Source organism: Bombina bombina, chromosome 3, assembly GCF_027579735.1.
Source record: "Bombina bombina isolate aBomBom1 chromosome 3, aBomBom1.pri, whole genome shotgun sequence".
Lineage (NCBI taxonomy): Eukaryota > Metazoa > Chordata > Amphibia > Anura > Bombinatoridae > Bombina > Bombina bombina.
The window spans coordinates 494,252,374-494,270,166 of record NC_069501.1 but is presented as its reverse complement, the minus strand read 5'-3'; the positions used below and the strand labels follow the sequence as shown (position 1 = coordinate 494,270,166).

Here is a 17,793-nt window from a genome sequence, read left to right as displayed (position 1 = left end):
GAAACGTACAAATAAAAAAAAAATATATCGGATTAAAAAGCTTTTGGATTTGCAGCAAATCACTCCAGTAGATTTAAATTCAAAAGGTAAAGGAAAACACATTTTCTTTCAGTTTCTCATTAACAATAAAAGCACATATTTAGATCAATAGTATCCATTCAATATTGAAATCAATATAAAGATCATTAGTTTATTGTGCAGCTGGACAATAAATAGGAGAAATTGTATAGCTGGATAATAAATAGGAGAAATGTAACATAATAAGCTGTTATAATAAACCATTCTAGACAAAATGGATGCATAAAGATAAAATGGCGTCGGTAATGCTAATATATCCTAACAAACATAAAAGGGCAAAAAAAGAAAATGCTGTATTGTGTTAAAGCAATTCATTAACATACTAGTGCTTGAATATAACTGTGTTCAAAGAGATAGCGTACTGCAAAATTGGTTTACCCTTAAAAGGGACGCTACAGTCAAAATCAAACTTTCATGATTCAGAAAGAGCAGCAATTTTAAATAACTTCCCAATTTACTTCCATTAACAAAATGTGCACCGTCTTTTTATATTTACACTTTTTGAGTCACCAGCTGCTACTAAGCATGTGCATTGCTGCTCCTTCAACAAATGATACCAAGAGATTGAAGCAAATTTGATAATAGATGTAAACTGGAAAGTTGTTTAAAATTGTATGTTCTACCTAAATCATGAAAGAACCATTTATGCCATAATTGCACAAGCTGTTTGTAAATAATTTAAGTGAGAAACCGAAAGTTTGTGAAAAAAATTGTGAAAAAAGTGAACAATTTTTTGTATTTGATCGCATTTGGCAGTGAAATGGTGGCATGAAATATACCAAAATTGGCCTAGATCAATACTTTGGGATGTCTACTAAAAAAAATATATACATGTCAATGGTTATTCAGGGATTCCTGAAAGATATTAGTGTTCTAATGTAACTAGCGCTAATTTTTTAAAAAAATGGTTTGGAAATAGCAAAGTGCTACTTGTATTTATAGCCCTATAACTTGCAAAAAAAGCAAAGAACATGTAAACATTGGGTATTTCTAAACTCAGGACAAAATTTAGAAACTATTTAGCATAGGTGTTTTTTGGTGGTTGTAGATATGTAACAGATTTTGGGGGTCAAAGTTAGAAAAGGTGTGGTTTTTTTCCATTTTTCCTCATATTTTATAAATTGTTTTATAGTAAATTATAAGATATGATGAAAATAATGGTATCTTTAGAAAGTCCATTTAATGGCGAGAAAACTGGTATATAATATGTGTGGGTATAGTAAATGAGTAAGAGGAAAATTACAGCTAAACACAAACACCGCAGAAATTTAAAAATAGCCTTGGTCCCAAACGGACAGAAAAAGGAAAAGTGCTGTGGTCATTAAGGGGTTAATTGCTGTTTTTATATATATATATATATATATAGTTGTGGGATAAGCACTCTCACCTCCTCCTATATAAACGGCGAGGGTGACAGGAACAATAGTTATTTATAGTATAAAGTAGATCCACACTCACTGGACTTTGAAAAAAACAAAACGTGGTTTATTGTTGTGACGTGATGAAGGGGACGGTTTGATCTCCGAAAAGTCACAACAATAAACCATGTTTTGTTTTTTCAAAGTCCAGTGAGTGCGGATCTACATATATATGCATATAATGTTCCTTTAACATTTTCGTTGTGAATTGAATTTGCATTCTTACCTGTTTCTCTAACAGTGTGTGTAGAACACTTAGTGAACCCTCGCAAAATGGCACCTCTAGGACAGGTCTGCAATGAAATATTATTCTGATTGGCTGGAAAGATATGACCATTTATTCTATAAGACTCACAAGTTTGTAGTGAGCAGCACTATATTATCAAATACAAACATTAACCCTCAGTGTGCATTGTAAAGTAAAACGTATTTGTGAAATATAACACAAGCGTACCCATAAAATAGAGACAGCTGTTCCGGCTGAAGACACTCTGTAACCATTCGACATAGAAAATCAATATGTGCTGAACCTAAAACAGAGATACACAGACAAATGTAAAAATGTTGGACCAATCTAAACACAGATGATAAGATATTAAAAACATGTTAAGTAGATGGATACTGATATCCAGCAGCCAAAAAAACAAACAAAAAAAGGACTTAGGGTCCAATGGTCTAAAGCAGGGGTCAGCAACTTTGGGCAACCCGAATGTTTCAGAACTACATTTCCCATGATGCTGAGACACTCTTTAGGCTGTCTGAGCATCATGGAAAATGTAGATCCAAAACATCTGGGAGCCCAATGTTGCTGACCCCTGGTCTAAATCTATCTGTTCTGGAAATATTTTCTAAGATCTCACTCAGTACTCTATGGTTCCTCAAAAAAAAACATAATTTATGCTTACCTGATAAATTTATTTTTCTTGTGATGTATCGAGTCCACAGATTCATCCATACTTGTGGGATATTCTCCTTCCCTACAGGAAGTGGCAAAGAGAGCACCCACAGCAGAGCTGTCTATATAGCTCCTCCCTTAGCTCCACCCTCCAGTCATTCGACCGAAGGCTAGGAAGAAAAAGGAGAAACTATAGGGTGCAGTGGTGACTGAAGTTTTTTAAATAAAAATATATTGCCTGTCTTAATAAACAGGGCGGGCCATGGACTCGATACATCACAAGAGAAATAAATTTATCAGGTAAGCATAAATTATGTTTTCTCTTGTAAGATGTATCGAGTCCACTGATTCATCCATACTTGTGGGATACCAATACCAAAGCTTTAGGACACGGATGAAGGCAGGGACAAGACAGGGACCTTAAACGGAAAGCACCACTGCTTGTAGAACCTTTCTCCCAAAAATAGCCTCCGAAGAAGCAAAAGTTGCGAATTTGTAAAATTTGGAAAAAGTATGAAGCGAAGACCAAGTCGCCGCCTTACAAATCTGTTCAACAGAAGCCTCATTTTTAAAAGCCCATGTGGAAGCCACTACTCTCGTAGAATTATTATTATTATTATTATTATCAGGTATTTGTAGAGCGCCAACAGATTCCGCAGCGCTGAATGAGCAGTAATTCTTTCAGGAGGCTGCTGGCCAGCAGTCTCATAAGCCAAACGGATGATACTTTTCAACCAAAAGGAAAGAGAGGTAGCCGTGGCCTTTTGACCTCTCCGTTTACCAGAATAAACAACAAACAATGAAGATGTTTGACGAAAATCTTTAGTTGCTTGTAAGTAGAACTTTAAAGCACGAACCACATCCAGATTGTGCAACAGACGTTCCTTCTTTGATGAAGGATTAGGACACAGTGAAGGAACAACAATTTCCTGATTGATATTCCTATTAGAAACAACCTTAGGAAGGAATCCAAGTTTGGTACGCAAAACCACCTTATCTGCATGGAAAACAAGGTAAGGTGAGTCACACTGTAAAGCAGATAACTCAGAAACTCTTCGAGCCGTAGAGATAGCTACTAAAAACAAAACTTTCCAAGATAGAAGCTTAATATCTATGGAATGCATAGGTTCAAACGGAACCCCTTGAAGAACTTTAAGAACTAAGTTTAGGCTCCATGGCGGAGCAACAGGTTTAAATACAGGCTTGATCCTGACTAAGGCCTGACTAAACGCTTGAACGTCTGGGACATCTGCCAGACGTTTGTGTAAAAGAATAGACAAAGCAGATATTTGTCCTTTTAAGGAACTAGTTGATAATCCCTTCTCCAATCCTTCTTGGAGAAAAGACAATATTCTAGGAATCCTAATCTTACTCCATGAGTAACCCTTGGATTCACACCAATAAATATATTTGCACCAAATCTTATGATAGATCTTCCTGGTGACAGGCTTTCTAGCTTGAATCAGGGTATCAATGACTGACTCAGAGAAACCACGCTTTGATAGAATCAGGCGTTCAATCTCCAAGCAGTCAGACGCAGAGAAATTAGATTTGGATGCGTGAATAGACCTTGGATTAGAAGGTCCTGCCTCATTGGCAGAGTCCACGGTGGAACAGATGACATGTCCACTAGGTCTGCATACCAAGTCCTGCGTGACCACGCAGGTGCTATCAGAATCACCGAAGCTCTCTCCTGCTTGATTCTGGCAACCAGACGTGGGAGAGGAAACGGTGGAAATACATAGGCCAGATTGAAGGACCAGGGCACTGCTAGAGCATCTATCAGTACCGCCTGGGGATCCCGGGACCTGGACCCGTAACAAGGAAGTTTGGCATTCTGACGGGACGCCATGAGATCCAATTCTGGTGTGCCCCATAGCTGAGTCAGCTGGGCAAATACCTCCGGATGGAGCTCCCACTCCCCCGGATGAAAAGTCTGACGACTTAGGAAATCCGCCTCCCAGTTCTCTACTCCTGGGATATGGATTGCTGAGAGATGGCAAGAGTGATCCTCCGCCCATCGGATTATGTTGGTTACCTCCATCATCGCTAGAGCACTCCGTGTTCCTCCTTGATGATTGATATAAGCTATAGTCGAGATGTTGTCCGACTGAAATCTGATGAATTTGGCCGCAGCAAGCTGAGGCCACGCCTGAAGCGCATTGAATATCGCTCTCAGTTCTAGAATGTTTATCGGGAGGACAGTTTCCTCCCGAGACCATAAGCCCTGTGCTTTCAGGGAGTTCCAGACTGCACCCCAGCCTAGCAGGCTGGCATCTGTCGTTTCTATGAGCCACTCTGGCCTGCGGAAACACATTCCCTGAGACAGGTGGTCCTGAGACAACCACCAGAGAAGAGAATCTCTGGTCTCCTGGTCCAGATGCAGTTGAGGAGATAAATCTGAATAATCCCCATTCCACTGTTTGAGCATGCATAGTTGCAGTGGTCTGAGGTGTAGGCAGGCAAAAGGAACTATGTCCATTGCCGCTACCATGAGTCCGATTACCTCCATACACTGAGCCACTGATGGCCGAGGAATGGAATGAAGAGCTCGTCAAGTGGTTAAGAGTTTTGATTTTGTGACCTCTGTTAGAAATATTTTAATTTTTTTTAATATTTTAATTTCTACCGAGTCTATCAGAGTCCCTTGGAAGGAAACTCTTGTGAGAGGGAAGAGAGAACTCTTTTTTATGTTCCCCTTCCACCCGTGAGATCTCCGTGTGAGACTTGGATAGTTGGAAAGTCGACGCCTGAATTACGATGTCATCTAGATAAGGCGCCACTGCTATGCCCCGCTGCCTTAGCACCGCCAAAAGGGACCCTAGCACTTTTGTGAAAATTCTGGGAGCCGTGGTCAACCCGAAGGGAAGGGCCACGAACTGATAATGCCTGTCCAGAAAGGCTAATCTGAGGAATTGATGATGATCTCTGTGAATAGGGATGTCTAGATACGCATCCTTTAAGTCCACGGTAGTCATATATTGACCCTCCTGGATCAACGGTAGAATAGTCCGAATAGTCTCCATCTTGAATGATGGTACTCTGAGGAATTTGTTAGAATTTTGAGATCCAAGATTAGTCTGAAAGTTCCCTCTTTTTTGGGAACCACAAACAGGTTTGAGTAAAAACATAGCCCTTGTTCCTCTTTTGGAACTGGGCGGATCACTCCCATAGTATGTAGGTCTTCTACACAGCGTAAGAACGCCTCTCTCTTTGTCTGGTTTGCAGACAATTGAGAAATGTGAAATCTCCCCTTTGGGGGGGAAGTCTTTGAAGTCCAGAAGATATCCCTGGGACACAATTTCTAAAGCCCAGGAATCGTGAACATCTCTTGCCCAAGCTTGAGCGAAGAGAGAGAGTCTGCCCCCTACTATATCCGGTCCCGGATCTGGGGCTACCCCTTCATGCTGTCTTAGAGGCAGCTGCAGGCTTCTTGGCCTGTTTACCCTTGTTCCAAGCCTGGTTAGGTCTCCAGACTGACTTAGATTGGGCAAAATTCCCCTCTTGCTTTGCAGCAGGGGAAGCTGAAGCGGGACCACCCTTGAAGTTCCGAAAGCAACGAAAATTATTTTGTCTGGTCCTCATTTTATTTGTTTTATCCTGAGGGAGGGCATGGCCTTTCCCTCCAGTAATGTCTGAAATAATCTCTTTCAGTTCAGGCCCGAATAGGGTCTTTCCTTTGAAAGGGATGTTCAAAAGTTTAGATTTTGATGACACATCAGCAGACCAGGACTTAAGCCATAACTCCCTGCGTGCTAAAATGGCAAAACCTGAATTCTTTGCCGCTAATTTAGCCAGTTGGAAAGCGGCATCTGTAATGAAAGAATTAGCCAACTTAAGGGCCTTAATTCTATCCATAATATCCTCTAATGGAGTCTCCATCTGAAGAGCCTCTTCTAGAGCCTCAAACCAGAAAGCAGCTGCAGTAGTTACAGGAACAATGCACGCAATAGGTTGGAGAAGAAAACCTTGATGAACAAAAATTTTCTTCAGGAGACCCTCTAATTTTTTATCAATTGGATCTTTGAAAGCACAACTGTCTTCGATAGGTATAGTTGTACGCTTAGCAAGAGTAGAAATAGCTCCCTCCACCTTAGGGACCGTCTGCCACGAGTCCCGTATGGTGTCAGATATGGGAAACATTTTCTTAAAAACAGGAGGGGGAGCGAACGGAATACCTGGTCTATCCCACTCCTTAGTAACAATATTCACAATCCTCTTAGGGACTGGAAAAACATCAGTGTAAACAGGAACTTCTAAGTATTTGTCCATTTTACACAATTTCTCTGGGACCACTATAGGGTCACAATCATCTAGAGTCGCTAATACCTCCCTGAGCAATAAGCGGAGGTGTTCAAGCTTAAATTTAACCTCTTAAGGACATATGACTGAATTTTTCCGTCATAAAACTATTGAGCAAACTGAAAGCTGTGTCCTTAAAGGGTTAAAGGCCGTCATATCAGAATCTGTCTGAGGGAGCGTCTTTCCTGAATCGGAAATTTCTCCCTCAGATAACAAATCCCTTACCCCTACTTCAGAACATTGTGAGGGTATATCGGATACGGCTACTAAAGCGTCAGACGGCTCAGCATTTGTTCTTAAACCAGAGCTGTCACGCTTTCCTTGTAAACCAGGTAGTTTAGATAAAACCTCTGTGAGGGTTGTATTCATAACTGTGGCCATGTCTTGTAAAGTAAATGAATTCAACGCACTAAAGGTACTTGGCGTCACTTGTGCGGGCGTTACTGGTTGTGACACTTGGGGAGAGCTAGATGGCAAACCCCCATTTCCTTCTGTCTGAGAATCATCTATTGCAATATTTTTAAGTGCTAAAATATGCTCTTTATAATTTATAGACATATCAGTGCAAGTGGGATACATTCTAAGAGGGGGTTCCACAATGGCTTCTAAACACATTGAACAAGGATTTTCCTTGATGTCAGACATGTTAAACAAGCTTGGAGAACACTTTAATCAAAGCAAATAACACTTAGAAAAAAACGGTACTGTGCCTTTAAGAGAAAAAAAGCTGCACAAACTCTGCAAAACAGTGTAAAAAAGCAGTAAACAACAAAATTTTTACAGTAGCATCATAAAGCCTTAGTAACTTTGCACAGCTATGCAAATAAACAATTAACCCCTTAATGTAAAAACCGGATTGACAAAACGTCAAAAACCGGTAAAAAATGTTCAGCACCTTGCCACAGCTCTGCTGTGGCGCCTACCTGCCCTTTAGGAACGATTTGTGGGGAAAAAACCTTCTTTAAAGCCCTCAAACACAGTAGGAACCTCTGGAGAAGCAGCTGGATGTCTCTGAGGAAAAGAAACTGTGCAACTGAGGCGCGAAAATAGGCCCCTCCCACCTCACTCGATGTTATGGGGCCTAAAACAGAATTTATGTTTACCTGATAAATTTCTTTCTCCAACGGTGTGTCCGGTCCACGGCGTCATCCTTACTTGTGGGATATTCTCTTCCCCAACAGGAAATGGCAAAGAGCCCAGCAAAGCTGGTCACATGATCCCTCCTAGGCTCCGCCTACCCCAGTCATTCGACCGACGTTAAGGAGGAATATTTGCATAGGAGAAACCATATGGTACCGTGGTGACTGTAGTTAAAGAAAATAAAATATCAGACCTGATTAAAAAAACCAGGGCGGGCCGTGGACCGGACACACCGTTGGAGAAAGAAATTTATCAGGTAAACATAAATTCTGTTTTCTCCAACATAGGTGTGTCCGGTCCACGGCGTCATCCTTACTTGTGGGAACCAATACCAAAGCTTTAGGACACGGATGAAGGGAGGGAGCAAATCAGGTCACCTAAATGGAAGGCACCACGGCTTGCAAAACCTTTCTCCCAAAAATAGCCTCAGAAGAAGCAAAAGTATCAAACTTGTAAAATTTGGTAAAAGTGTGCAGTGAAGACCAAGTCGCTGCCCTACATATCTGATCAACAGAAGCCTCGTTCTTGAAGGCCCATGTGGAAGCCACAGCCCTAGTGGAATGAGCTGTGATTCTTTCGGGAGGCTGCCGTCCGGCAGTCTCGTAAGCCAATCTGATGATGCTTTTAATCCAAAAAGAGAGAGAGGTAGAAGTTGCTTTTTGACCTCTCCTTTTACCTGAATAAACAACAAACAAGGAAGATGTTTGTCTAAAATCCTTTGTAGCATCTAAATAGAATTTTAGAGCGCGAACAACATCCAAATTGTGCAACAAACGTTCCTTCTTTGAAACTGGTTTTGGACACAGAGAAGGTACGATAATCTCCTGGTTAATGTTTTTGTTAGAAACAACTTTTGGAAGAAAACCAGGTTTAGTACGTAAAACCACCTTATCTGCATGGAACACCAGATAAGGAGGAGAACACTGCAGAGCAGATAATTCTGAGACTCTTCTAGCAGAAGAAATCGCAACTAAAAACAAAACTTTCCAAGATAATAACTTAATATCAACGGAATGTAAGGGTTCAAACGGAACCCCCTGAAGAACTGAAAGAACTAAATTGAGACTCCAAGGAGGAGTCAAAGGTTTGTAAACAGGCTTGATTCTAACCAGAGCCTGAACAAAGGCTTGAACATCTGGCACAGCTGCCAGCTTTTTGTGAAGTAATACCGACAAGGCAGAAATCTGTCCCTTCAGGGAACTTGCAGATAATCCTTTTTCCAATCCTTCTTGAAGGAAGGATAGAATCCTAGGAATCTTAACCTTGTCCCAAGGGAATCCTTTAGATTCACACCAACAGATATATTTTTTCCAAATTTTGTGGTAAATCTTTCTAGTCACAGGCTTTCTGGCCTGAACAAGAGTATCGATCACAGAATCTGAGAATCCTCGCTTCGATAAAATCAAGCGTTCAATCTCCAAGCAGTCAGCTGGAGTGAAACCAGATTCGGATGTTCGAACGGACCCTGAACAAGAAGGTCTCGTCTCAAAGGTAGCTTCCAAGGTGGAGCCGATGACATATTCACCAGATCTGCATACCAAGTCCTGCGTGGCCACGCAGGAGCTATCAAGATCACCGACGCCCTCTCCTGCTTGATCCTGGCTATCAGCCTGGGGATGAGAGGAAATGGCGGGAACACATAAGCTAGTTTGAAGGTCCAAGGTGCTACTAGTGCATCCACTAGAGCCGCCTTGGGATCCCTGGATCTGGCCCCGTAGCAAGGAACTTTGAAGTTCTGACGAGAGGCCATCAGATCCATGTCTGGAATGTCCCACAGGTGAGTGACTTGGGCAAAGATTTCCGGATGGAGTTCCCACTCCCCCGGATGCAATGTCTGACGACTCAGAAAATCCGCTTCCCAATTTTCCACTCCTGGGATGTGGATAGCAGACAGGTGGCAGGAGTGAGACTCCGCCCAAAGAATAATTTTGGTTACTTCTTCCATCGCTAGGGAACTCCTTGTTCCCCCCTGATGGTTGATGTACGCAACAGTCGTCATGTTGTCTGATTGAAACCGTATGAACCTGGTCCTCGCAAGCTGGGGCCAGGCCTGGAGCGCATTGAATATCGCTCTCAGTTCCAAAATATTTATCGGTAGAAGAGATTCTTCCCGAGACCAAAGACCCTGAGCTTTCAGGGATCCCCAGACCGCGCCCCAGCCTATCAGACTGGCGTCGGTCGTGACAATGGCCCACTCTGGTCTGTGGAACATCATCCCTTGAGACAGATTGTCCAGGGACAGCCACCAACGGAGTGAGTCTCTGGTCCTCTGATTTACTTGTATCTTCGGAGACAAGTCTGTATAGTCCCCATTCCACTGACTGAGCATGCACAGTTGTAATGGTCTTAGATGAATGCGCGCAAAAGGAACTATGTCCATCGCCGCCACCATCAACCCGATCACTTCCATGCACTGAGCTATGGAAGGAAGAGGAACGGAATGAAGTATCCGACAAGAGTCCAGAAGCTTTGTTTTTCTGGCCTCTGTTAGAAAGATCCTCATTTCTAAGGAGTCTATAATTGTTCCCAAGAAGGGAACCCTTGTTGACGGGGATAGAGAACTCTTTTCCACGTTCACTTTCCAGCCGTGAGATCTGAGAAAGGCCAGGACAATGTCCGTGTGAGCCTTTGCTTGAGGAAGGGACGACGCTTGAATCAGAATGTCGTCCAGGTAAGGTACTACTGCAATGCCCCTTGGTCTTAGCACCGCTAGAAGGGACCCTAGTACCTTTGTGAAAATCCTTGGAGCAGTGGCTAATCCGAAAGGAAGCGCCACGAACTGGTAATGTTTGTCCAGGAATGCAAACCTTAGGAACCGATGATGTTCCTTGTGGATAGGAATATGTAGATACGCATCCTTTAAATCCACCGTGGTCATAAATTGACCTTCCTGGATGGAAGGAAGGATAGTTCGAATGGTTTCCATCTTGAACGATGGGACCTTGAGAAATTTGTTTAAGATCTTGAGATCTAGGATTGGTCTGAACGTCCCCTCTTTTTTGGGAACTATGAACAGATTGGAGTAGAACCCCATCCCTTGTTCTCTTAATGGAACAGGATGAATCACTCCCATTTTTAACAGGTCTTCTACACAATGTAAGAACGCCTGTCTTTTTATGTGGTCTGAAGACAACTGCGACTTGTGGAACCTCCCCCTTGGGGGAAGTCCCTTGAATTCCAGAAGATAACCCTGGGCGACTATTTCTAGCGCCCAAGGATCCAGAACATCTCTTGCCCAAGCCTGAGCGAAGAGAGAGAGTCTGCCCCCCACCAGATCCGGTCCCGGATCGGGGGCCAATATTTCATGCTGTCTTGGTAGCAGTGGCAGGTTTCTTGGCCTGCTTTCCCTTGTTCCAGCCTTGCATTGGTCTCCAAGCTGGCTTGGCCTGAGAAGTATTACCCTCTTGCTTAGAGGACGTAGCACCTTGGGCTGGTCCGTTTTTACGAAAGGGACGAAAATTAGGTCTATTTTTTGCCTTGAAGGGCCGATCCTGAGGAAGGGCGTGGCCCTTACCCCCAGTGATATCAGAGATAATCTCTTTCAAGTCAGGACCAAACAGCGTTTTCCCCTTGAAAGGAATGTTTTAGTAGCTTGTTCTTGGAAGACGCATCAGCCGACCAAGATTTCAACCAAAGCGCTCTGCGCGCCACAATAGCAAACCCAGAGTTCTTAGCCGCTAACTTAGCCAATTGCAAAGAGGCGTCTAGAGTGAAAGAATTAGCCAATTTGAGAGCATTGATTCTGTCCATAATCTCCTCATAAGGAGGAGAGTCACTATCGAGCACCTTAAGCAGTTCATCAAACCAGAAATATGCGGCTGTAGTGACAGGGACAATGCATGAAATGGGTTGTAGAAGGTAACCCTGCTGAACAAACATCTTTTTAAGCAAACCTTCTAATTTTTTATCCATAGGATCTTTGAAAGCACAACTATCCTCTATGGGAATAGTGGTGCGTTTGTTTAAAGTAGAAACCGCTCCCTCGACCTTGGGGACTGACTGCCATAAGTCCTTTCTGGGGTCGACCATAGGAAACAATTTTTTAAATATGGGGGGAGGGACGAAAGGAATACCGGGCCTTTCCCATTCTTTATTAACAATGTCCGCCACCCGCTTGGGTATAGGAAAAGCTTCTGGGAGCCCCGGCACCTCTAGGAACTTGTCCATTTTACATAGTTTCTCTGGGATGACTAAATTTTCACAATCATCCAGAGTGGATAATACCTCCTTAAGCAAAATGCGGAGATGTTCCAATTTAAATTTAAATGTAATCACATCAGATTCAGCCTGCTGAGAAATGTTCCCTAAATCAGTAATTTCTCCCTCAGACAAAACCTCCCTGGCCCCCTCAGATTGGGTTAGGGGCCCTTCAGAGATATTAATATCAGCGTCGTCATGCTCTTCAGTAACTAAAACAGAGCAGCCACGCTTACGCTGACAAGGGTTTATTTTGGCTAAAATGTTTTTGACAGAATTATCCATTACAGCCGTTAATTGTTGCATAGTAAGGAGTATTGGCGCGCTAGATGTACTAGGGGCCTCCTGAGTGGGCAAGACTCGTGTAGACGAAGGAGGGAATGATGCAGTACCATGCTTACTCCCCTCACTTGAGGAATCATCTTGGGCATCATTGTCATTATCACATAAATCACATTTATTTAAATGAATAGGAATTCTGGCTTCCCCACATTCAGAACACAGTCTATCTGGTAGTTCAGACATGTTAAACAGGCATAAACTTGATCAGAAAGTACAAAAAACGTTTTAAAATAAAACCGTTACTGTCACTTTAAATTTTAAACTGAACACACTTTATTACTGCAATTGCGAAAAAACATGAAGGAATTGTTCAAAATTCACCAAATTTTCACCACAGCGTCTTAAAGCCTTGAAAATATTGCACACCAATTTTGGAAGCTTTAACCCTTACAATAACGGAACCGGAGCCGTTTTAAGCTTTAAACCCCTTTACAGTCCCTGGTATCTGCTTTGCTGAGACCCAACCAAACCCAAAGGGGAATACGATACCAAATGACGCCTTCAGAAGTCTTTTATAAGTATCAGAGCTCCTCTCACATGCGACTGCATGCCATGCCTCTCAAAAACAAGTGCGCCACACCGGCGCGAAAATGAGACTCTGCCTATGCTTTGGGAAAGCCCCTAAAGAATAAGGTGTCTAAAACAGTGCCTGCCGATATTATTAAATCAAAATACCCAGAATAAATGATTCCTCAAGGCTAAATAAGTGTTAATATCAATCGATTTAGCCCAAAAAAAGTCTACAGTTTAAATAAGCCCTTGTGAAGCCCTTATTTACAATCGTAATAAACATGGCTTACCGGATCCCATAGGGAAAATGACAGCTTCCAGCATTACATCGTCTTGTTAGAATGTGTCATACCTCAAGCAGCAAGAGACTGCAAACTGTTCCCCCAACTGAAGTTAATTGCTCTCAACAGTCCTGTGTGGAACAGCCATGGATTTTAGTTACGGTTGCTAAAATCATTTTCCTCATACAAACAGAATTCTTCATCTCTTTTCTGTTTCTGAGTAAATAGTACGTACCAGCACTATTTGAAAATAACAAACTCTTGATTGAATAATGAAAAACTACAGTTAAACACTAAAAAACTCTAAGCCATCTCCGTGGAGATGTTGCCTGTACAACGGCAAAGAGAATGACTGGGGTAGGCGGAGCCTAGGAGGGATCATGTGACCAGCTTTGCTGGGCTCTTTGCCATTTCCTGTTGGGGAAGAGAATATCCCACAAGTAAGGATGACGCCGTGGACCGGACACACCTATGTTGGAGAAAAGAAACACAACAGAGTGTTTCTCAAACTAGCCATGTGGGTTAATAACCCTTAAACAAGCCACAATGACCCCTTAAAGTCCCTCATAAAACGTTATATTTGCCATAAAAACAGAATTTATGTTTACCTGATAAATTACTTTCTCCAACGGTGTGTCCGGTCCACGGCGTCATCCTTACTTGTGGGATATTCTCTTCCCCAACAGGAAATGGCAAAGAGCCCAGCAAAGCTGGTCACATGATCCCTCCTAGGCTCCGCCTTCCCCAGTCATTCGACCGACGTAAAGGAGGAATATTTGCATAGGAGAAACCATATGATACCGTGGTGACTGTAGTTAAAGAAAATAAATTATCAGACCTGATTAAAAAACCAGGGCGGGCCGTGGACCGGACACACCGTTGGAGAAAGTAATTTATCAGGTAAACATAAATTCTGTTTTCTCCAACATAGGTGTGTCCGGTCCACGGCGTCATCCTTACTTGTGGGAACCAATACCAAAGCTTTAGGACACGGATGAAGGGAGGGAGCAAATCAGGTCACCTAAATGGAAGGCACCACGGCTTGCAAAACCTTTCTCCCAAAAATAGCCTCAGAAGAAGCAAAAGTATCAAACTTGTAAAATTTAGTAAAAGTGTGCAGTGAAGACCAAGTCGCTGCCTTACATATCTGATCAACAGAAGCCTCGTTCTTGAAGGCCCATGTGGAAGCCACAGCCCTAGTGGAATGAGCTGTGATTCTTTCAGGAGGCTGCCGTCCGGCAGTCTCATAAGCCAATCTGATGATGCTTTTAATCCAAAAAGAGAGAGAGGTAGAAGTTGCTTTTTGACCTCTCCTTTTACCAGAATAAACAACAAACAAGGAAGATGTTTGTCTAAAATCCTTTGTAGCATCTAAATAGAATTTTAGAGCACGAACAACATCCAAATTGTGCAACAAACGTTCCTTCTTTGAAACTGGATTCGGACACAAAGAAGGCACGACTATCTCCTGGTTAATGTTTTTGTTAGAAACAACTTTCGGAAGAAAACCAGGTTTAGTACGTAAAACCACCTTATCTGCATGGAACACCAGATAAGGAGGAGAACACTGCAGAGCAGATAATTCTGAAACTCTTCTAGCAGAAGAAATTGCAACCAAAAACAAAACTTTCCAAGATAATAACTTAATATCAACGGAATGTAAGGGTTCAAACGGAACCCCCTGAAGAACTGAAAGAACTAAATTGAGACTCCAAGGAGGAGTCAAAGGTTTGTAAACAGGCTTGATTCTAACCAGAGCCTGAACAAAGGCTTGAACATCTGGCACAGCTGCCAGCTTTTTGTGAAGTAACACAGACAAGGCAGAAATCTGTCCCTTCAAAGAACTTGCAGATAATCCTTTCTCCAAACCTTCTTGAAGAAAGGATAGAATCTTAGGAATTTTTACCTTATCCCAAGGGAATCCTTTAGATTCACACCAACAGATATATTTTTTCCATATTTTGTGGTAGATTTTTCTAGTTACAGGCTTTCTGGCCTGAACAAGAGTATCAATGACAGAATCTGAGAACCCTCGCTTTGATAAGATCAAGCGTTCAATCTCCAAGCAGTCAGTTGGAGTGAGACCAGATTCGGATGTTCGAACGGACCTTGAACAAGAAGGTCTCGTCTCAAAGGAAGCTTCCATGGTGGAGCCGATGACATATTCACCAGGTCTGCATACCAAGTCCTGCGTGGCCACGCAGGAGCTATCAAGATCACCGATGCCCTCTCCTGATTGATCCTGGCTACCAGCCTGGGGATGAGAGGAAACGGCGGGAATACATAAGCTAGTTTGAAGGTCCAAGGTGCTACTAGTGCATCTACTAGAGTCGCCTTGGGATCCCTGGATCTGGACCCGTAGCAAGGAACCTTGAAGTTCTGACGAGAGGCCATCAGATCCATGTCTGGAATGCCCCACAATTGAGTAATTTGGGCAAATATTTCCGGATGGAGTTCCCACTCCCCCGGATGAAATGTCTGACGACTCAGAAAATCCGCTTCCCAATTTTCCACTCCTGGGATGTGGATTGCAGACAAGTGGCAGGAGTGAGTCTCCACCCATTGAATGATTTTGGTCACTTCTTCCATCGCCAGGGAACTCCTTGTTCCCCCCTGATGGTTGATGTACGCAACAGTCGTCATGTTGTCTGATTGAAACCGTATGAACTTGGCCTTTGCTAGCTGAGGCCAAGCCTTGAGAGCATTGAGTATCGCTCTCAGTTCCAGAATATTTATCGGTAGAAGAGATTCTTCCCGAGACCAAAGACCCTGAGCTTTCAGGGGTCCCCAGACCGCGCCCCAGCCCACCAGACTGGCGTCGGTCGTGACAATGACCCACTCTGGTCTGCGGAAGCTCATCCCCTGTGACAGGTTGTCCAGGGACAGCCACCAACGGAGTGAATCTCTGGTCCTCTGATTTACTTGTATCGTCGGAGACAAGTCTGTATAGTCCCCATTCCACTGACTGAGCATGCACAGTTGTAATGGTCTTAGATGAATGCGCGCAAAAGGAACTATGTCCATTGCCGCTACCATCAAACCTATTACTTCCATGCACTGCGCTATGGAAGGAAGAGGAACAGAGTGAAGTATTTGACCAGAGTTTAGAAGTTTTGATTTTCTGGCCTCTGTCAGAAAAATCCTCATTTCTAAGGAGTCTATTATTGTTCCCAAGAAGGGAACCCTTGTTGACGGAGATAGAGAACTCTTTTCTACGTTCACTTTCCATCCGTGAGATCTGAGAAAGGCCAGGACAATGTCCGTGTGAGCCTTTGCTTGAGGAAGGGACGACGCTTGAATCAGAATGTCGTCCAAGTAAGGTACTACTGCAATGCCCCTTGGTCTTAGCACCGCTAGAAGGGACCCTAGTACCTTTGTGAAAATCCTTGGAGCAGTGGCTAATCCGAACGGAAGTGCCACAAACTGGTAATGCTTGTCCAGGAATGCGAACCTTAGGAACCGATGATGTTCCTTGTGGATAGGAATATGTAGATACGCATCCTTTAAATCCACCGTGGTCATGAATTGACCTTCCTGGATGGAAGGAAGAATTGTTCGAATGGTTTCCATTTTGAACGATGGAACCTCGAGAAACTTGTTTAGGATCTTGAGATCTAAGATTGGTCTGAATGTTCCCTCTTTTTTTGGGAACTACGAACAGATTGGAGTAGAACCCCATCCCTTGTTCTCCCAATGGAACAGGATGAATCACTCCCATTTTTAACAGGTCTTCTACACAATGTAAGAATGCCTGTTTTTTTATGTGGTCTGAAGACAATTGAGACCTGTGGAACCTCCCCCTTGGGGGAAGCCCCTTGAATTCCAGAAGATAACCTTGGGAGACTATTTCTAGCGCCCAAGGATCCAGAACATCTCTTGCCCAAGCCTGAGCGAAGAGAGAGAGTCTGCCCCCCACCAGATCCGGTCCCGGATCGGGGGCCAACATCTCATGCTGTCTTGGTAGCAGTGGCAGGTTTCTTGGCCTGCTTTCCTTTGTTCCAGCCTTGCATTGGTCTCCAGGCTGGCTTGGCTTGAGAAGTATTACCCTCTTGCTTAGAGGACGTAGCACTTGGGGCTGGTCCGTTTCTGCGAAAGGGACGAAAATTAGGTTTATTTTTGGCCTTGAAAGACCTATCCTGAGGAAGGGCGTGGCCCTTGCCCCCAGTGATATCAGAGATAATCTCTTTCAAGTCAGGGTCAAACAGCGTTTTCCCCTTGAAAGGAATGTTAAGCAATTTGTTCTTGGAAGACGCATCCGCTGACCAAGATTTTAACCAAAGCGCTCTGCGCGCCACAATAGCAAAACCAGAATTTTTCGCCGCTAACCTAGCCAATTGCAAAGTGGCGTCTAGGGTGAAAGAATTAGCCAATTTGAGAGCACGAATTCTGTCCATAATCTCCTCATAAGAAGAAGAATTATTATTGAGCGCCTTTTCTAGCTCATCGAACCAGAAACACGCGGCTGTAGTGACAGGAACAATGCATGAAATTGGTTGTAGAAGGTAACCTTGCTGAACAAACATCTTTTTAAGCAAACCTTCTAATTTTTTATCCATAGGATCTTTGAAAGCACAACTATCTTCTATGGGTATAGTGGTGCGTTTGTTTAGAGTAGAAACCGCCCCCTCGA

At 43.2% G+C, this 17,793-nt stretch overlaps 1 protein-coding gene across 1 annotated transcript in view; it reads right to left on the bottom strand.

Moving 5' to 3' along the window:
• FANCE (FA complementation group E) overlaps positions 1–17,793 on the bottom strand; it is a 78,815-nt gene that overhangs the window by 27,532 nt on the left and 33,490 nt on the right. Inside the window, exons 8-9 of the mRNA XM_053706847.1 lie at positions 1,951–2,026; positions 1,723–1,789 (exon numbers count right to left, since the gene is read on the bottom strand). Of these exons, the coding sequence (XP_053562822.1) occupies positions 1,723–1,789; positions 1,951–2,026 (143 nt within the window). The remainder of the gene's footprint in view (positions 1–1,722; positions 1,790–1,950; positions 2,027–17,793) is intronic.